The 19,065-nt window shown below is 65.7% G+C and overlaps 3 protein-coding genes across 6 annotated transcripts; 1 reads left to right on the plus strand and 2 right to left on the minus strand.

The window, feature by feature from the left end:
* Window positions 1-4,645: 4,645 nt before the first annotated feature.
* PPIL1 (peptidylprolyl isomerase like 1) lies at window positions 4,646-7,654 on the minus strand. Its single transcript, XM_064643423.1, has 4 exons — window positions 7,521-7,654; window positions 6,349-6,503; window positions 6,194-6,262; window positions 4,646-4,937 (listed from the first exon to the last, which is right to left on the minus strand). The coding sequence occupies exons 1-4, from the start codon at window positions 7,583-7,585 to the stop codon at window positions 4,717-4,719; spliced, it is 510 nt and encodes a 169-aa protein (XP_064499493.1). The 5' UTR covers window positions 7,586-7,654; the 3' UTR covers window positions 4,646-4,716.
* Window positions 7,655-7,741: 87 nt separating this feature from the next.
* PSRC1 (proline and serine rich coiled-coil 1) lies at window positions 7,742-12,953 on the plus strand. Of its 4 annotated transcripts, none has more exons than XM_064643419.1 (7): window positions 7,742-7,849; window positions 9,240-9,273; window positions 9,417-9,474; window positions 10,616-10,955; window positions 11,305-11,462; window positions 11,548-11,718; window positions 11,798-12,953. In XM_064643419.1, exons 2-7 carry the CDS (start codon window positions 9,258-9,260, stop codon window positions 12,354-12,356), a joined length of 1,302 nt encoding a protein of 433 aa, XP_064499489.1. In that variant the 5' UTR covers window positions 7,742-7,849; window positions 9,240-9,257; the 3' UTR covers window positions 12,357-12,953. The 4 variants fall into 4 exon arrangements, with proteins under 4 accessions (XP_064499489.1, XP_064499488.1, XP_064499491.1 ...); XM_064643418.1 differs by having other exon boundaries at window positions 7,789-7,849; window positions 9,243-9,273; XM_064643421.1 differs by lacking the exons at window positions 7,742-7,849; window positions 11,305-11,462 and having other exon boundaries at window positions 7,905-9,273; window positions 11,798-12,001.
* Window positions 12,582-19,052, minus strand: LOC135408076 (cadherin EGF LAG seven-pass G-type receptor 2-like). The gene is made up of 9 exons (XM_064643422.1): window positions 18,905-19,052; window positions 17,855-17,981; window positions 17,279-17,395; window positions 16,660-16,853; window positions 16,039-16,121; window positions 15,825-15,968; window positions 15,313-15,522; window positions 14,720-14,951; window positions 12,582-13,206 (listed from the first exon to the last, which is right to left on the minus strand). The coding sequence occupies exons 3-9, from the start codon at window positions 17,384-17,386 to the stop codon at window positions 13,185-13,187; spliced, it is 993 nt and encodes a 330-aa protein (XP_064499492.1). The 5' UTR covers window positions 17,387-17,395; window positions 17,855-17,981; window positions 18,905-19,052; the 3' UTR covers window positions 12,582-13,184.
* Window positions 19,053-19,065: the final 13 nt, after the last annotated feature.

Consider the following 19,065-nt stretch of genomic DNA (forward strand, 5'->3'; position numbering starts at 1 on the left):
ATCTGTATGTTGGCGTGTGAGCACTTGATGGTGATTTCACTGCCCTCAGTGGTCTCTCCTAATGGGTACTCCTGCACCCTGCGCTCTGCCTGCAGACACTGGCAGGGAGATAAAGAAGAAAAGCCGTCAGAAGTGCTTTTTGCACTGGAGGTTGTTTCCCAGAACAAAGGGCACAGAAGCAGTCAGGACCATACGGAGAAGAATTTTAAGAGGATGTCAAGGTGTGCAGTAGTGGAAGTGTCCATTAGTATTTGCTGGAGAGATGAGTGAGGGAAAGAGAGATGGATTGGTGGAGTCACTGAAGAATGGCAAGCTGCGGGACTAAGCAAAGCAAAGAGAGGAAGAAAGGTAGGAAAGAGGAAGGACGGACTGCAGGAGTTCTCTGAAGGACAGAGAGTAAAGCAAAGAAACAGGAACGGCTGACAAATAAAAGAGCGATGAGCGTTCGAGGGAATGCTTTATGGAGCAGAGAGAGGGATGGACAGGAGACTAGTTCAGGGGCAGAGCTCTGCGAAGAACCTGCCAGGCAGGATGGCAGCCTCGAGGGACCTGCACAGTCACGCCAGCCGCTGCCCCAGGCCCACGGTCCCCGGCTGCCAGCTCTGCGCACCGAGCAGAACCGCGGCCAGCGCCACCAGCCGCGCTCCCCACCAGCACCGCAGCCGCCGATCCGCTGCCCGGCGTCCCATTCTGCCTGCCCCGGCTCTCTGCTCTGGGCAGGCCGCCTCCTCTCCACCTCCTATCCCTCCTCTGCCTTCCTCTCCCTCCCTACCTTCACCACGGAGGCGGCGGGGCCAGGCTGGATGGCAGGGGTGCGGGTTGGTATCAGGGAGCTCAAGATTGACAGGCCATGAGCTCCTTTCACTGCCACCGTCTCTTCCCTCACATCTCTTCTCTGTTGGCACGTGGAGACTCCTAAATTGTCCTCCAGGGCATGCGCTTGTGACAATGGTCGAGGGGCACGAGACGAAGAACATCCCTCCGGGCTCAGCACCCTGGGCTTCGCCTCTCCTGGCCTGTCCTGAAGAGCATCCCTGCTGGCAGCAGAAGCACTTCTGCTGGGGAAAAAGACCATGGGGGTTTTTGTCGGGGGCTGTGGCACCAGTGCTACGGCGAGGCAGTGCATGGGAGAAGCACTTCTCCCCAGAGAAAGCTCAGACCTGGCATGGCATCTCCCACCTGCTTTGGACTTTATGGAGATACAGTCTCCATAAGTGAGCTCTGCTGTGTCCCTCCTCCTGCTCCTCTTGCTCAGAGGACCAGGGAACAGCCTGTCACACCTGAACTGGATATGCTGGAACCAGCACATCTGCAGCAGGTTGAGGGGCACTCAGAGGCACAGCCAAAAAGTTCATTCTCTTTCCCATCTCTGTCACCTCCGTAAATTATGAGGGTTCTTCAATCCCTGAGTTCCTCACTCCCTGAGAACAAACAATGCTGATCCTGCAAACAGGGAGCCCTGAATATGTTGCCAGCTTGGGGAAAACTGGAAGTCGTGCCAGAGGCAGCCTAGAGGCAGAAAGGGACGCATTATTAAAGTTAGTGAGATGAGAGCTTGATAAGCCTGGGGCAACTTTGAAAAGATCTGCTGATTTTCTTTAGAAAGGGAGAAATGTGGGACTGCAGAGACAGCTGAGATGCCTTGTGGTGGCAGCATGTGGAAGACAAGACAAGAGGGAGAGTGATAGAGAGAGAGGTTGAAGTGGAGAGCAGAGACAGAGAAGGGGTCTGAACTTTCTCTTCTTTCTCTCTTCGTTTTCTTACAGGAGTAAGATCGTCTGGAGTGAGCACATGCAAGACAGCAAGTACGAGATTTGCAACGATTTTTTCTGTATTCTGTGGTATTTCCCCACGGGGCCTGAAAAGTCTGTTGAGTGTTTTCTTGGAGGAAGAAGAAGGATGCATTGATGAAAAGCCGGGATATAGGGAGGAGGTGGCCCAGGCAGAAAGTGAGGACGACATAGCCGAAGTTCATGCTGAGACCAACCTGCCTGTTGGCTGAGAGTGTCAGAAATCACCACTCTGTCCCGAGAGAAGAGAGCTGCCAGAAACGACTCTCTTGGGGAGCAAAGGAAGCAGGAGGGCAGAGAAATGAACTGTTCTTTCAGTGCCTGAACAGCTCTCTTTGGGTTTCTCCTTCCCAAAGCAGCAGCCCCTGCGGCTCCCTCAGCCAATGGCATTCTGAGCATTGCCTGGCTCTGGGGCCTCACTCATGGGCACGGGCTGTTCCCGGTCAGCTCACAGCGCAGTCCTCCCCTCCCCAGTTGCAATCGCCTCTTCTGCTGCAAACCCACTGCTGGTCTTTTGGGAACTGTAGCCTTCTTCCCTGCTGCACCTTTCACATCTTCCCGTGCTGTCCTCAGCTCTCTGGGCTGCTTGCAGCTTCCTCGGGGAACACGTGTCTCCTCCACCTCTGTGGCTTCTCCCCTGTGCTTCTTCATCTGCCTGGGAAGAATGCCTCTCTCCCAGCTCCGCAGGAAAGGGAGAGGAGCCCTGCTGGGCAGCAGCCCAGGGTCTCTGGCTGTGCCGTTCTCTGCCAGGGAAATGCACAGTGCGAGAGAGGAACGTGGCTCCAGCAGGGCTGCTGGATATCCCAGCCCCAGCGGTGGCAAGGACAGCATATTCCCTAGGGAATGTGCTGAGGGATGAGCAGGGAACAGGATGAAGACCCTCACGCACACGCAGGGAGCACACGTGGCAATTACCAGAGTGCTGCCGGCGAGTGGTGGGGCTGGGAGAGCCCTGGCCCACCCATCTGAAAGGGCAGCTGGAGGTCTGGCAGCTTGGCAGATGGAGACCCTTAATCCCAGCCCCTGGGCAGGCACCTTTGGTCTGGGAGGAATCTTCGTCCATATTCACTTTTGGGCCTCGGATGGCCGAGTTCAGCGTGGCTCTCCTCCATGCAAATGACTGCCCTCCCAGCCAGGAAAGAAAGCCCTGACCCTCTGTCTCTCACCTGCTGTTGGTGCACCGCTCTTGGCACTACGTGTACAGGAGAGCTTTCTGGGTGGGCACCTTTGGTCTGGGAGGAATCTTCGTCCGTCTTGAAGTTTGGCCCTCGGACGGCCCGTTGCAGCGCGGCGCTCCTGCCAGTGAATGACTGCCCTTCCACCCAGGAAAGAAAGGCCTGACCCTCCATCTCTTGTGTGCATTTGGTGCACCACTCTCGGAACTATGTGGACAGCAAGAGCTTTCTGTGCAAGCACCTTTGGTTTGGGAGGAATCTTTGTCTGTACTGAATTTTGGGAGGGATCACCCCCAGACCCCAGGCCCTCCTCAGACTGCCAATTCCGCCCTGGGAGCACCCCAGGCCCCGATACCCCCTGGACCCCCGGATCATCCCCAGACCCCTAGTACTCCCCGGACACCGGTACTGCCCCCCAGACCACCCCCAGACTCTGGTACCGCCTTTGGGATCACCCCTAGACTGCCAGTACCCCTGGACTGCCTGTACTGACCCCTGGGATCACCCCCAGACTGCTGGTGCCCCCCAGACCGCTGGTACCCCCCAGACCGCCGGTACCACCCCCACAATCACCCCCAGCCCTGCTACCCCCAGACCACCTGTACCAAACCCTGCATCACCCCCGGGGCTGCTTCCAGATGCCGAGACACCCCCAAACCACCCCCTAGACCTGGCTCCCCCTTCCCAGTACCTTCCAGTATTGCCCCCTCCCCCTCTCCTGGTACTCCCCAGGGGCTCCTGGTGCCCCTAGTCTCCCTCCAGTCCTCCCAGTGCCCTCCCGCCAGTGCTGTGGGGACCCCTCTGGTATAGCCCACCCCCCAGGGAGAGCCCCAACCTCCCCCAATGCCCCCAGTTCTCCTTCAACCAGCCCCTCTCAGTGCCCCCCCAGCTCCATGGCCTGCAGACCCAGGGTGCCTCAGTCCCCCCAGTCGATCCCGGTACCATCCCACACCATCCCCAGGATCACCCAGTGCCTCCCAGTACTGTCCCAGGTCCTGCACTGGGAGCTGCGGTGGGACACCCAGACCCAGGGGGTTCACCTAGAGCCAGGGGGGGACAGCCAGTGTTGGGGGGGACACCCAGAGCTCAGGAGGGACACCCAGTATTGGGGGGGACACTCAGAGCAGGAGGCCATCCAGAGCTGGGGAAGGGGACACCCAAAACTGGAGGGGACACCTATACCTGGGGGGGGGACACCTAGAGCTGAGGGGGACACCCAGAGCTGGAGGGAGACACCCCGAGCCAGGGGGACACCCAAAGTTGGAGGGGGGGGACACCCAGACCCAGAACTTTGGGTGACACCCAGTGCTGGAGGGGGGTCACCCAGAGCCAGGGAGGGGGCACCCAATGTGTGCTGGCACAGGGACCCCAGTGCCGCTCTGGGGGTCCCCAGTGCCACGTGGGGAGCCCAGGGGTTTTTTTTGGCAGGGGGGCTTTCCCCCCCTTTCCACTCAAAGCCCAGTGATCCCACAGGTGATGGGGGAACACCCTGAGGGATCCCAGGACACTTTGGGGGGACACACAACACAGAGGGAGGGGAAATTTAGGCCCCCTGCCCCCCCCAGCAGCTCCACACCCCTGTGAGGGGCCCACCCAGCCCCCTTTTTGGGGAGGGGTCCCAACCACGCCAGAGACCCCTCCCCCCTTCCAGCCTCCACTAAACACCCTACTCCAGGGGAGTCCCCCAAAACCCAACCTCTTTTATTACAACAAAGCTGTACAGTTTGCGGGGGGGGGTCCTGCAGCCCCCTCTACCCCGAGGGATAGGCCTTGATGATCTTGACATCATCCAGGGGCCGGTCCTGGGCATTGGTCTCCACCATGGCCAGGCGGCCCAGCACGCCCATGCCCTGGCACACGCGCCCGAAGATGCTGTGCTTGCCATCCAGCCACTGCGCAGGGCCCAGTGTCAGGAAGAACTGGCTGCCATTCGTGTCCGGCCCCGCGTTGGCCATCGCCAGGATCCCGGCGCCTGAGGGACAGGGGGACATGGGGACAGGGACCTCGGGGAGGGACATGGCACCCCATGGCCAAGGTCTTGGTATCACAGCGAACAGGTCACCTCATGGATGGGGACTCAGGGGACATGGGAGCTCATGGATGAGGACTCAGGGACATGTCACCTCAGGGATGGGGACACGGGGACATGGACCTCAGGGGGAGGACATGGGGACATGGCACCCCTTGGCTAAGGTTCATGTCACCTCCAAGGATGGAGACAGAGGAGACATGGCACACCTTGGCCAAGGTCTTGGTATCATGAGGGACATGTCACCTCCTGGATGGGGACTCAGGAACATGGGAGCTCAGGGATGGGGACACAGAGAACATGGCACCCCATGGCTGAGGCCTTGGTATTATGGGAACATGGCACCTCATAGAAAGGGATGGAAAAGACATGGCACCCAATGGATGGGGTCCTGGGGGACATGTCACCCAGTGGAGGGGTCTTAGGGAACCTTAGGAAGAACTGGCTCCCATTGGTGTCTGGCCCTGCATTGGCCATTGCCAGGATCCCAGTGCCTGAGGGACATGGGGACAGGGACCTTGTGGAGGGGACACGGGGACCTGGACCTAAGGGGTGGGGACATGGGGATACAGGGACATGGACCTCAGGGGTGGGGACACAGGGACGTAACACCCCATAGAAAGGGACATGGCACCCCATTGATAAGGTCCTGGTACCATGGGGGACATGCCATCCCATGGATGATCCCCCATGAATGGGGTCAGGGGGGACATGGCACCTCATGGTTGGGGTCCTGAGGGACACAGGGACATTTCAATCCAAGGATGGGGACACAGGGGACATGTCATCCCATGGCCAAGGTTCTCACACGATGGTGGCCATGACATTCCTATGGATGATCCTTCATGGATGGGGTCTTTGGGGATACGGGGGATGTGTCACACCATGGATGGGTCCTGAGGTCCTGGTGGATATCCCACCCCTTGACCAGGGTCCTGGGGATCCCAGGGGCCCCAGGGGGTCTTCCCTGCTATAGGTGGGGTCTTGGGGATCCTGGGGGTCCTGGGGGTCTTGCCTGCTATATGTGGAGTCCCAGGGTCCTGGGGAGTCCTGCCCTGCTATAGGTGGGGTCCTGGGGATTCCGGGGGTCCCAGGGGTCCTGCACTGCTATAGGTAGGCTCCCAGTTTCCCGGGGGTCCCAGGGGTCCAGCCCTGCTATAGGTGGGCTCCCAGTGTGCTGGGGGTCCCCTCCCACTCACCAGTGAACTTCAGGTCAGGGTGCAGCTCATCCTCAAACTGCTTCCCGTAGATAGAGGCACCGCCGCGGCCTGGGGGAGGATTTGGGGAGTCAGCGGGATCCCTGGCACCGCAGGGGGGGGTCCCAGGGGGATCCCAGGGGGTGTCTCATGCTCACCGGTGCCCGTGGGGTCCCCACCCTGCACCATGAAATCCTTGATGACACGGTGGAACTTGGTGCCATTGTAGTACCCGCGACGGCTGAGCTCAGCAAAGTTCTTACACGTGCGGGGCGCGTGCAGCCAGTACAGCTCCAGCACCAGGGATCCCATCCTGGGAATGGGAATACTGGGAATGGGAATGGGGTTGTGCAGCTAGGACAGCTCAACCACCAGGGACACTGGGAATACCAGGAATGAAATGGGAACGACACTGGGAATGGGGGCTGTGCTGCCAGTGCAGCTCCAGCACCAGGGATCCCATCCCAGGAATGGGAACAGTGGGAATGGGAATGGTCCCAGGAAATGGGCTCACCCCACTGTGACTCCATGGGATCAGGGCAGAGGCACAGTGGGGGGAAGGGAGGAGATCGGGGGGCAATGGGGGGCAACGGAACACCGGGGGGGACACTGGGGGGGCAACCGGGACTGGGGGGACTGGGGGGTAACGGGGCTGGGACTGGCAGACACCGGGAACAACGGGACACGGTGGGAACACCGGAGGGGTCTCCAGTCCCGGGGGGGTAACCGGGGCTGCCCCGACTGGGAGACACCGGGAGCTTCTCCGTGCCCACCGGGGAACCAGGCGCTGCCCGGGACACACCCCGGGTCATGGACACCGATGGACACTGGGGGGGCTGGGGGACACCGGGGGTCATGGACACCGGGGTACACCGGGGGGGCCTGGGGAACACCGGAGGGGACTGGGGAACACCAGGGGCTGCCCGGGACAGGGGGGACACTGGGGGGGGCTGGGGGGACACCGGGGGCTGCCTGGGACCGGGGGAACGCCGGGGATCACGGACACCGGGGTTGTTTGATACCCGAGGGTCTGGGGGCTCACAGACCCCGGGGACTGCCCGGTCCCGGGAGCTCGCGGTCTGTGGGGGCTGCCCGGTACAAGGAGGGACCAGGGGGACACCGGGGGTTGGTGGCAACGAGTGGTCTGTGGGCTTATGGACCCCGGAGGTTTCCCGGTCCCAGGGGGGGCTCAGTATCGAGCCTGGTACCGGGAGTAGGGGGGTGGGGGTGGCAGCCCCCGCTGTCCCTGCTGTCCCCGCGGCAGGGGGCGGGGCTAGGGGTGGGCGGGGCCTCTCCCGGTGCCGGCGGGGGGCCCGGGCCCGCTCCTTACGTGGTCTCCATGGACACCGTCGGGGGCTGCCACGAGTCGGGAGGCACGGCTGGCGCGGCGGCCATGGCGGGCGCGCGCTTCCGGGACACGCTCCCTTCCTGTCGCTATGAATGGAGGGGGGGGCGAGCGGGAGAGGAACAACCAATCAGCGCGAGGCGCGCAGAGGAGATTGGCCAATCGGAGTCGCGGAGTAAGTAGGGCCAGCCAATAGGTGAGAGGAGGCGGGGCCGCCGCCGTTGAGCCGCAAGGGGCGGGGCGGTTCAAATAGGTCACTCCCCCTGCATGAAGCCACGCCCCCCGCGGCGCGCGCGGAGCGGGAGCCGGGGGCGGTGAGAGGGGAGGATGGTGGGGGGGATAAGGGGGGGACACGGGACCATCCTGGGGGGTTTGGGGGGGGCCCGGCAGGGAAACCGGCCAGGAGGGCACGGGCGGACCGCGGGGAGCACGGATGGACTTCCCCCGTGCGGGGATGGGGTGACGCGGAGTCGGAGTGCGGGGCTGGGACCACCCAGAGGGGGCTGAGACCACCTTAGTGTGGGGCTGGGGACACCCAGGGATGGGGCTGCGGGGCTGAGACCCCCCTGTGGTGCTGGGACTCTCTTACTATGGGGCTGGGACCCCAGGGATGGGGGTGTGGGGCTCGGACCACCAGGGATCGGGATGTGGGGCTGGGACCCCCTTCATGTAGGGCTGGGGGTTGGGGGTGTGGGGCTGGGACTCTCCTGTGGTGCTGGGACTCTCTTAGTGTGGGGCTGGGACACCCAGGGGTCAGGTTGAGGGGCTGGACCCCCGGTGGAGCTGCGACTCCCTTAGTGTAGGGCTGGGGACCCCCAGGGATCGGGATGTGGGGCTGGGACCCCTTTAGTGTAGGTCTGGGACCCCCAGGGATGGGGGTGTGGGGCTGGGACCTTCAGTGTGGGGCTGGGACCCCCAGGGATCAGGATTTGGGGCTGGGACCCCCCAGTGAGGCCGGAACCCCCTTAGTGCGAGGCTGGGGACCCCCAGGAGTGGGGGTGCGGGGCTGGGACCCCCTCGTGGTTCTGGGACTCTCCTACCATGGGGTTGGGGACCCCCCAGGGATGAGGGTGCAGAGCTGGGACCCCCCGTGCAGGAATGGGGTGACGGGGAGTTGGAGTGCGGGGCTGCGACCACCTTAGTGTGGGGCTGGGGAACCCGGGGAGAGTGGGGGGGTGGGGCTGGGACCCTCTTAGGATAGGGCTGAGGTGCCTTAGGGATGGGGGTGTGGGGTTGGGACTCCCCAGTGTGGCTCTGAGGACCGGGGTGGGAGCTGGGACCCCCCACTGTCGGACCGGGACCCCCAGAACTGGGAATGTGGGGCTGGGACCCCCATATGTAGTATTGAGGACGCCCGGGCTGGGGGTGCGGGACTAGGACCCCCAATGTGGCACTGGGGACCCCCTGTTGTGGCACTGGGGGCCCCCAAGTATCGAGTTGTGGGGCTGGGACTCCCCCAATGTGGCACTGGGGACCCCCGGATTTGGGGTGCGGCACTGTGAGTCCCCCGGGCGGGGGTCCCCGGTGTCCCCTCCCCGTCCCGATGACGCGGAGCCTGGCGGTGCCTGGCACTGGCACAGGCGGTGCCACCCGGGCACTGGCCGGTGCCACCGGCTCCCCAGGGAGGTCGGGGACACCGAGGGAGGGTCAGGCCCTGGCGGGGGGACCCCGCCGGGGTTGGTGGTGACCCCCCCGCTCCCTCAGCAGCCCCGAGCCCAGGCGATGGCCGAGGACCGAGGTACGGCAGTGACAGTGGCAGTGCCAGCCTCGCGTGTCCCCTGTGTCCCCTCCCTGTGCAGGGGGTCCGGGGCTCGCCCCCAGTGTCCCCCGTGTCCCCTCCCCGCGCAGGGGGGCAGGGGCTCACCCCCAGTGTCCCCCTAGATGTGCGATTTGTCACCGAGGAGAGCTTTGACTTCGGGATCCTGTCCCCCTCTGACAGGTACGGGGGGGGTGGGGACAGGGGGGCACAGGGGGGACAGGGGGACATGAGGGGGACAGGGGAACATGAGTGGGATAGGGGGAGACGGGGGGGACATGGGAACTGGGGGACAGGGAGGGACAGGGGGACATGGGGAGGACAGGGGGGAGAGGGGGATGGGGGGACATTCATGGGAGTGGGGGGGAGCAAGGGGGGGGGCAGGGGGACATGGATGGGAATGGGCAAGACAGGGGGACATGGGGGGGGAACAAAGTGGGGACAAGGGGAGAGGGGAGATTGGGGGACAGGGCACCCCGCAGATGGAGACAGGGGGGACTGGGGGACATGGGGGACAGAGCACCCCATAGTTGGGACATGGGAGACAGGAGGGACATGACTGGGACATGGGGGGACAAGGGGGACATGGATGGGATTTGGTGGGCAGGTGGGACATGGCACCCCGTGGATGGGGACATGGGGGGACGGGGGGACATAGATGGGATCTGGGGGACAGGAGAGACAGGGCACCCCATGGATGGGGACAGGGGAGACAGGGCACCCCATGGATAGGGTTGTGGGGGGCATGGCACCTCATCCTTGGGGTCCTGGGGGACGTGGTTTTCTATGGGCAGAGTCACAGGGCATGTGCCACCCCACAAACAGGATCCTGGGGGTCCTAGGGACATCCCACCGCACATATGTGGCTCTGGGGGATGTGTCACCCTGTGGGTGGGGTCCTGGGGGTCCTGAAGGATGTGTCACCCCATGGATGTTGTTCTGGGGGTCCTGGGGGTCCTGTGGACATGCCCCCCCCCCGGATGTGGCTCTGGGGGTCCTGTGGACATGGCCCCCCCCCCGGATGTGGCTCTGGGGGTCCTGTGGACATGCCCCCCCCCCCCCATGGATGTGGCTCTGGGGGTCCTGAAGGATGTGTCACCCTGTGGGTAAGGTCCTGGGGGACCTGGGGGATGTGTCATCCCATGGGTGGGGTCCCAGGGGTCCCGTGGACATGCCCTCCCCAGATGTGGTTCTGGGGTCCCGGGGGTGCCATAAGTGGGGTCCTCGCTGGGGTGGGGGATCCGTGCCACCCTTGCGGTGGGGGGGAAGTGACAGCGGGGGGGTGGTGGGGACAGTGCTGAGCCCCCCTTCCTCTCCACCCCAGCCAGGATGAAGAGGAGGACGAGGAGAGCCGGGGCGGGGGGTCCCGGCGCGGGGGAGGGGGCAGCGGGCGCTGGAGCCCCCTGCGAGGTGCCCGCCTGGAGGAGATGGTGCGGGAGGCCACTCGCTTGGCCGCCCAGCTCGAGCGGTGTCACCTGCCCCCCCCCGCCCCCGGGGACCCCCCTGGCCCCGCCGCCACCCCCCCAGGCACGCCCCGCAGCCCCCGGCGCCAGACGTTCGTGGTGAAGGACAGCCCGGTGAGGGCACTGCTGCCCACCGTGGAGTCCCAGGCACCGCCCGCCGCCAAGCCCCGGGGGGGGCCTGCTGCCACCGCTGTCCCCAAAGTAAGTGACACCCCGGGGGGTGTCCTCATCCATCCCCCCTGTCACCAGCCATGGGTCCCCTCTGTCCCCATCCATGTCGCCCCTGTCCCCCCTGTCCTCATCCACGTCCCCCCATCCCACCTGTCACCATCCATGGAGTCCCCCTCTCTCCTCTGTCCCCCCGTCCTCATCCAGGTCCCCCATGTCCCCCCCCGTCCCCCATGCCCCTCTGTCCCCATCCATGTCCCCCTGTCCCCCCTGTCCCCCACTGTCCCCCCATCCCCCCATAACCATCCATGGAGTCTGCCCTGTCCCCATCCATGTCCCCCCTTGCTGAGCACCGTCCCTGTGTCCCCCCCCCTCTTTGCAGACCTCCCCCAGCCGTCACTTCACGGCAGCGCCCAAGGCCCCCCCCGGGGGCAGGGGACCCCCCCCCCAGCCGCGGGGGCCCGCCCCGGCCGTGCCTCACCCAGGGGCAGGGGAGCAGTGCCCGGGGCAGGTCGGAGCCCCCCCGGGGGGCCACGGCAGGTACGAACGTAGGGGGGGGGACACGGGGACACCGTGCCCACGGGGAGGGCCAGGCGGTGCCCCCCATGCCCCCCTCTCTCCCCAGGCCAGCTCAAGGCGAGAGGGGGCCCTGCTCCCTGCCCCCCCCCCGCCCGCCAGCCCCACACCAGGAGCACGGCCCCCCCGGGCCCTTCGGGCCGCCCCCCGGCCCCCGGCGCCCTCCCCAAGGTGCCCCCCCGGCCCGCCGCGGCGGGCGGCAGGACCCCCACCCCCCGAGGTAAGGCTGGGGGGGCTCTGGGGGGGCGGAGGCCCCCCGCCATGCCTCAGTTTCCCCACAGTTTCCCTCCCCTTTGCAGGCACGGGAGGGGCGCGGGGGGCCTCCTCCACCGCAGCCTCGGCCTGCAAGGCGGGATCCCCCCCCGCCCGCCTGCGGCCCCCCCCGCAAGACGGCAGCGAGCAGCACCCCAAGGTGACACCCCCGCGCCCCCCCCGGGCCCACCCGAGGGGCTCGGCGTGCCCGGCCCCCCCCCAGCCTGGTGTGCGGTGGGGGGGGACAGAGCCGGGACCCTCCCCAGGGACAAACGAAACCACTCTCTGGGTTTTGGAGTGGGGGGGGCAGAGCCGGGACCCCCCCAAGGATCAAACCAAGTCACTCTCTGCGTTTTGGGGAGGGAAGGAGGGAGCAGAGCTGGGACGCCCCCCAGGGACAAACCAAGGCACCCTCTGGGTTTTGGGGTTGGGGGGAGGCAGAGCCGGGGCCCCCCCAGGGACGAACCGAGACACCAATTGGATTTTGGGGTGAGGTGGCAGAGCCGAGCCGCCCCCCCCCCCCCCCGGCTGACTAGCCAAGGCACCCACAGGATTTTGGGGGAGGGGGGACAGAGCTGGGACACCCCAAGGACAAGCTGGGGTTAGGGGGGCTCAGATCTAGGACCCTCCAGGGACAAACTAAGACACCAGTTGGGTTTTGGGGTGGGAGGGCATCAGAGCCGGGGCTCCCCCAGGGATGAACCAAGACACTAGTTGGATTTTGGAGTGGGGGGATCAGAGCTGGGGGCTCCCCAGGAAGGACCCAAGGCACCCACAGGATTTTGGGGTGGGGGGGCAGAGCCAGGCCCCTGCCAGGAAGGACCCGAGGCACCCTCTGGGTTTTGCTTTAATTACAAAAGGTCCCGTCAGCCATAGAAACCCCCCTGCCCACCCCTCAGCATGCAGGGTTCTCTCTCCTCCCCCCCCAACCCCCACCCCTGGGTGCCCCCCCTAACCCCACCCCCACCCCTGGGGGGGGATGGGCCAGTATGGGGGGCTCAGAAATCCCTGCACCCCCCCACCTGACCCCACTTCGGGGGGGGTTGGCACCACACACAATTGACACAATGGAGGGGGGGTTGGCACCTTGAGGGAGGGGTGGCACCTTTGGGGGGGGTTGGGGGGTCGGCACAATGGTGGGGGGTTATAAATCCCTTTTTTTTTGTATTTTCATGTATTTTTTAAATAAAACCCTTTGCCAGGCGTGGGGGATGATGACTGGGGGGGAGGGTGAGGGGTGGCACCTGATGCCACCCCCCCTTCCCAAGGTGCCAATCCCTGCCAGGATCCAAAGTGCAATGGGGAGGGAGGGGGGCTGTGGCTCCTTTCCCCTCCTCCCCAATCCTGGTGCCCCCCCCGTCCCGGTGCCCCCCCCCCCAGTGTCCTGGTGCCCCCCTGGCACTGGGGGAGCAGTTCCCGCTGGGTGAGTCCCCGTTAGATCGAGGTCTCGTTGCTCCTGGTGGGGGGAGGGAGGGGATGGATAAAATGGGGGGGTTGGCACAAAGTGTGTGTGGGGGGGGATAAAAAACAAGACAGACGGATGCGTGATGGGGGGGGTACCAGGGTGCCCTCTGTACCCCCCAGCACCCAGTGCCCACCCTGGGGGGATGATGGAGGGGTGGGGGGGGTGAGAGGAGGCAGGACCCCCCCCATGAGTTAATGGAGAAAATTAAAGAACAGAAATCTGGGGGGGGAGGAGAGAAAAGCCAGGTTAGTGCCAATGGTGCCAACCCCCCCTGGGCACCCTTATCCACCAAGGGGGGACAGCGGGTGTCTAACAGGCACCCAGTGGGCACCCCAATATCCAGTGGGCACCCAATGGACACCCCAACACCCAATGGGCACCCAGTGGACACCCCAATATCCAGTGGGCACCTGGCAGGCACCCCAACACCCAACAGGCACCTCAACACCCAATAGGCACCCCAAGGGATGCCCCAACACCCAACAGGCACCTAATGGGCACCCCAATATCCAGTGGGGACCCAATGGACACCCCAACACCCAATGGACACCCCAATATCCAGTGGGGACTCAGTGGACACCCCAGCACTCAATGGGCACCCAATGGACAGCCTGACATCCAATGGGCACCCCAACACCCAACAGACACCCAGCAGGCACCCCAAGGGGTGCCCCAACACCCAACAGGCACCCCAACATCCAATGGAACCCCAACACCCAGTGGGCACCTTAACACCCAATGGACAGCCCAACGCCCACTGGACACCTGGGGGGCACCCCAATATCCAACAGGCACCCAATGATCAATGGGCACCCAACAGGTGCTGCTAGACCTGATGGGCACCCAACGGGTGACCTTTGGGTGGTCAATGGGGGCACTCAGTGATCAATGGGCACCCAGTGGGCACCCAATGAGAACTCTTGTGCCCTATGGGCACCAAGAGGAGCCCTGGCACACAATGGTCTCCTGTCAGTTACCTTGGCACCCAGTGGGCACCCAGTGGGCACCCAGCAACCACCCTTAAACCTGATGGGCACCCAAAGAGCACCCAGTGGAGGCCCAAAAGGAGCCCTGGCACCCAAAGAACACCTCATGGGCACCCCATGGGTACCCTTGAACCCAGTGGGTGCCCAAAGGGAACTCTGGCACCCAAAGGGCACCTCTTGGGCAACGTGGCACCCAATGGGCACCCAGTGGGATCCCTGGCACCTGATGGGCGCCCAAAAACCACCCTCACACCCAGTGGGTACCCAAAGGTAAACCTGGCACCCAAAGACCCCCCCGATGGGCACCCAAAGCCACCCTCACACCTGATGGGCACCCAAAGGGCACCTCTTGGACACCCTGGCACCCAATGGGAGCCCTGGCACCTGATGGGTACCATGGCACCCCATGGGCACCGAACAACCACCCTGGCACACCATGGACACCCAAAACCAACCCGGGCACCCCAAGGACTCCCAATGGACACCCAGAAGCACCCCGGGCACACGCTGGCACTCACTCGGAGCCAGAGGAGTCCTCATCAGCAGTGCCTGCGCGGATGCTCATGGCGATGGGGGTGAGGCCGCTCAGCTGCTCCTCGAGGCTCTGCCGGGCCCGGGGGGCCGGGGGAGCACCCCCGTCACTGCCTGATGAGGCGGCCGTGCCCGCAGGGGGCGGCGGTGGGGGCCCGGGGCGCTGGGCACTGCCCCCCCGCTCGCTGATGGGGGGCAGGCACTTCTTCTTCAGGATCCCTGCAGGGGAAGGGGCATCACCCGGCAGGTTTGGGGGGTTCCCATCCTACACACACCCCCTGGCACCCAAAGGGCACCCGGGAGGGACCCTGGCACCCAAAGGGTGCTCAATGGCCATGTTGGCACCCATTGGGTGCCCAAAGGGAACTCTGGCACCCAAAGGGTATCCAATGGGCACCTTGGCACCCAAGGAGTGTCCAAAAGTACCTCTGGCACTGGATGGGCACCCAAAAAGAACCCTGGCACCCAAAGGGTGTCCAGTGGGCACCCGGGCACCCAGCGGGTGCCCACAGGAAGCTCTGGCACCTGATGGACACCTGAAAAGTACCCTGGCATCCACCGGGCACCCTCGAGCCCATACCTTTGTGTGGGTGGGGCAGGGGCAGTAGCAGGGGTTCCCTGGGCAGAGCCTCCCCGTTGGGCCTGGGAGGGTCTCCCCGGGGGGGGCCCCTTGCCCCCCCTGCCGGCTGCACCCGCAGCCCCTCGGTGCCTGCCACACCCTCGCTCTCGCTCGCCGTCGTCACGAACTCCCCGGGCCAGTATGGGCACCCCGGCGGCATCCGGGCGGCACCTGCAGGCAGGGGGTTGGTGGGATGGGCAGGGCCAGGGACCCCTCCGGCCCCCGTGGGTGCCCCCCAGCAACAACGAGCCAGGGCCAGGGTCCCCCCAAACCCACTGGGTGCCCCCCCTTAGCACCCCAGACTGGGGGAGGGACTCCCCTCATACCCACTGTACCCACTGGGTACCCCCCAGCAACACCGAGCCAGGATCAGGGACTCTCCCCAACCCCACTGGGTGCCTCCCCCAGCACCGGCCAGGCCAAGGGTCCCCCCATCCCCAGCGGGCGGACGTTGGCTGTTGGGGGGCCGTTACCGGGGCCAGGGGGGGCCGGGGGAGCCCCAGGCAGGGGGTCCCAGCCGGGGGGGGGCTCGTCGTCGCTGTCCGACGAGTGGGTGGAGCCGTAGGAGCCGCTCGGGTCGTCCAGGGACAGGTCACTGTCCGAGTCCGTGTCGTGCTCTGGAGGGGTCACGGCTCAGGGGGGGCCCGGGGACACCCCCCGTGCCCCCCCACAGGTGGGGGTCGTTACCCTCGGGCTGCTCCTGCGCATCGAGGAAGAGTCCCCCGGGCTCAGGCAGCGGCCCCGGGCTGCCCGCCAGCCCCGAGTCCTCCCTGGGGGGGGAGCATGGCAGTGTCAGTGCCTGGCACCCCCCTGGGGCCCCAAAACCACTGATAGACACCCCTCGGAACCCCAAAAATACCGACAGACACCCCAACTTCACCGACACCCCCCTGGGACCCCAAAACCACTGCCAGACACCTGCTGGGACCCCAAATCCACTGCCATCCCACTACTCCATCCCTGTGCCACCCCTCCAGCCCGGTGCAGTGCCCCCAACCCACCAACTGCTTAACCCACCGCTCTACCACTCCATGACCTGCCACTCCAGTGCCGTGCCCCCACCAACCCTGCAACCCTGCAACCCACCCCACGACCCCACGACCCTGCCACTCTGCCACTGCAGTGCTGTCACGCCCCCACCTTGCCACCACCCACCACCCCCTCACCCTCTCACCCCAACACCTCAGGGCCATGTCACCCCACTCCCCCATCACCTGCCAGCGCCCTGCCACCGCCCCGCCATCCTGCCACATCAGTGCCATCCCCATTGTCCCCCCGTGCCACGCGCGGTGCCCGCGGTGCCCGCACCTCCTGACGAAGGGGATGTAGCTGTGATGGCTCTTGCCTGACCGGGCTGTGCTGTGCAGGGACCCCGAGGACCCCCCGCCCGGCGGGGGGCACAGCGGCCCTGCCACGTATGTGCTGTCCCCGCTGTACGCCTGGCACAGGCACAGGGACATCACGGCTGGGCTGCCCCGAGCCCCCCCGAGCCCCCTGGGGGGCTGGAAACGGGACAGGGGCATCACAGCCCTGCCGGGGTGCCCCGAGCCCCCCTCTGTCCCCCGGGGGGCTGGCACGGAGATAGGGACATCGCAGCCCTGCCAGGGGCTACCCCAAGGCCCTCTGAGCCCCCTATGCCAGAGACAGGGACGACACAGCCGTGCTAGGGCTGCCCCCAGCCCCCCCAAGCCCTCTATGCCCTCCGGGGGTCTGGCACGGGCACAGGGATGCCACAGCCCAGCCAGGGGCTCCCCAGCCCCCCCCGTGCCAAGGACAGGGACAACGCAGTCATTCCAGGGACTGCCTTGAGACCCCCCAGCACCCCCAGCAACCCCCGGGGAGCTGGCACGGGGACAGGGACATCACAGGGGTGCCCCGAGCCCCCCGTGCCCCCTCCCGTGCCCCCCCCATCCCCCCCGGCACTCACGGGTGTCAGGGTGGCCTTGGTGGCCAGTGGGGGGTGGTGGCGGCGGGCACAGCTCAGGCGGAGGCTCCTCCGCACCTCCTTGCTCAGCACCACACAGGACAGGAACATGAGGGGCCCCTGGGCACACGGGGGGGCACATGGGCATGGAGGGCACAGGGGAGGGGTCAGACAGCCTCGTGGGGGACCCCAGTGTCACCTGAGGGGGCTCCCAGAGACGTGGGAGGCACCCCTTTGGCACCCCAAACTGGGTGAAGGGACCCCCACACACACTGGGTGCCCCCCATGGGCACCCTGGATATGGCAAGGGACCCCCCCCATGCCCACTGGTGCCCCCCAAATGGGTTTGGGACTCTGTGAGCTCTGGGAGTCCCAGGAGGGGAGGTGCCAGGGCTCTCTGGGGGTCCCAGAGTGGGCTCTGGGGGTCCCAGGGGTGGTGGACTCTGGCGGTCTCAGGAGTGGAGGTTCTCAGCTCTCTAGGGGTCCCTGGGGGTCCCCAGGGTGGGCTCTCCGGGGGTCCCAGGGTGGGGGCTCTGTGCTTTCAGGGGGTCCCAGGGAGCGATGGGGGTGCCCGCTGACCTGGAGGCAGTTGGAGGCAGCAAACAGGTAGTGGCACAGCAGGGCATCACTGTTCACCGACAGCAGAGCCAGCAGCCAGGCCAGGCTGGGCACAGCCAAGAGCACGGCCGCTGTGCGGACCCCCGACCTAGCACCCAACAGCACCCCAGTGTCACCCAACAGCACTCTAGTGTCACCCCAGTGTCACCCACACCACCAGCATGGCCGCCGTGCGGACTCCTGACCTGCCACCCCAGTGCCACCCCAGTGCCACCCAACAGCATCCCAAGAGCATCACAGCAGCAGCACGGCCACTGTGACACCCCCAACCTGAGTACCCCGATGTCACCCCAGTGTCACCCCATGTCACAGCCCCCTGTACCTCTCCCCCCGTGGGTGTCCCAACGCCCTGTGCCCCTCACCCTCCACGGGCACCCCAGCAGCCCATACCCCCCTGTCCCCAGTGCCCCCCTGCCCCCTCACGGGTGTCCTGTGCCCCCCTGACCTCACAGATGCCCCAACCTCTCCCTCCTTTAATGCCCTCCTTGGGCATTAAAGCCCCCAGTATTGCCCTGCCCCCAATGCCCCCTGCCCCAAATGCCCCCTTACCCCCCATGGGTCCCCCTGCTACCCCCCCAGTGCCCCCTTGTCCCCAGTGCCTCCCTGCCCCCTTCAGTACCCCCAATACCCTCCACCAGTGCCCTCTTGTCCCCCAATCCCCCTTGCCCTCCTTGGGTGCTCCCCCTGGCCCTCATGGGTCCCCCTGTGCCCCCAGTGCCCCCCCATTGGTTCCCCCCCTGCCCCCTGTGCCCCCCTGCCCCCTATGGGTGTCCCCCATGCCCCCAATGCCTCCCATGCCCCCCTGTCTGCTGTGCCCCCAGCCCCCTGTGAGTGCCCCCTGCCCCCAGTGGTCCACCCCAGCCCCCAGTGGTCCACCCCAGCCCCCGGTGGCTGTCCCCAGCCCCCCGTGAGTGCCCTCTGCCCCCCATGGGAGCCCCCAGCCCCCCGTGGGTGCCCCCTGACCCCGGTGGTCCCCCCAACCCCCCGTGGGTGCCCCCTCGGGGCACTCACGCCGAGCCCTTCTTCTGGAAGCCCTGTGGGGTGGCACACGCGGCCCTGCCCGCCAGCACCAGGAAGAAGATGCCGACCTGGGGGCGAGGGGGGTGAGCAGGGCGGATGGGTGGGGGTCTCCCCCACCCCCCCGCCCTCCCAGCCCCCACTCACGGCGAGGG

This window comes from Pseudopipra pipra, unplaced genomic scaffold, assembly GCF_036250125.1.
Source record: "Pseudopipra pipra isolate bDixPip1 unplaced genomic scaffold, bDixPip1.hap1 HAP1_SCAFFOLD_170, whole genome shotgun sequence".
In the NCBI taxonomy this organism is placed as follows: domain Eukaryota; kingdom Metazoa; phylum Chordata; class Aves; order Passeriformes; family Pipridae; genus Pseudopipra; species Pseudopipra pipra.

Coding starts and splice junctions, on each gene's coding strand:
- PSRC1 (XM_064643419.1), top strand. Junction 11,463..11,547: donor CCCCCGGGGGGCCACGGCAG/GTACGAACGTAG, acceptor CTCTCTCCCCAG/GCCAGCTCAAGGCGAGAGGG. Junction 11,719..11,797: donor CAGGACCCCCACCCCCCGAG/GTAAGGCTGGGG, acceptor TCCCCTTTGCAG/GCACGGGAGGGGCGCGGGGG.
- LOC135408076 (XM_064643422.1), bottom strand. CDS start 17,386: ATGTTCCTGTCCTGTGTGGTGCTGAGCAAGGAGGTGCGGAGGAGCCTC. Junction 16,122..16,659: donor TACATCCCCTTCGTCAGGAG/GTGCGGGCACCG, acceptor CTCCCCCCCCAG/GGAGGACTCGGGGCTGGCGG. Junction 14,952..15,312: donor CCTGCCCCACCCACACAAAG/GTATGGGCTCGA, acceptor CTTCCCCTGCAG/GGATCCTGAAGAAGAAGTGC.
- PPIL1 (XM_064643423.1), bottom strand. CDS start 7,585: ATGGCCGCCGCGCCAGCCGTGCCTCCCGACTCGTGGCAGCCCCCGACG. Junction 6,504..7,520: donor ACGGTGTCCATGGAGACCAC/GTAAGGAGCGGG, acceptor TCCCATTCCCAG/GATGGGATCCCTGGTGCTGG. Junction 6,263..6,348: donor TGGGGACCCCACGGGCACCG/GTGAGCATGAGA, acceptor ATCCTCCCCCAG/GCCGCGGCGGTGCCTCTATC.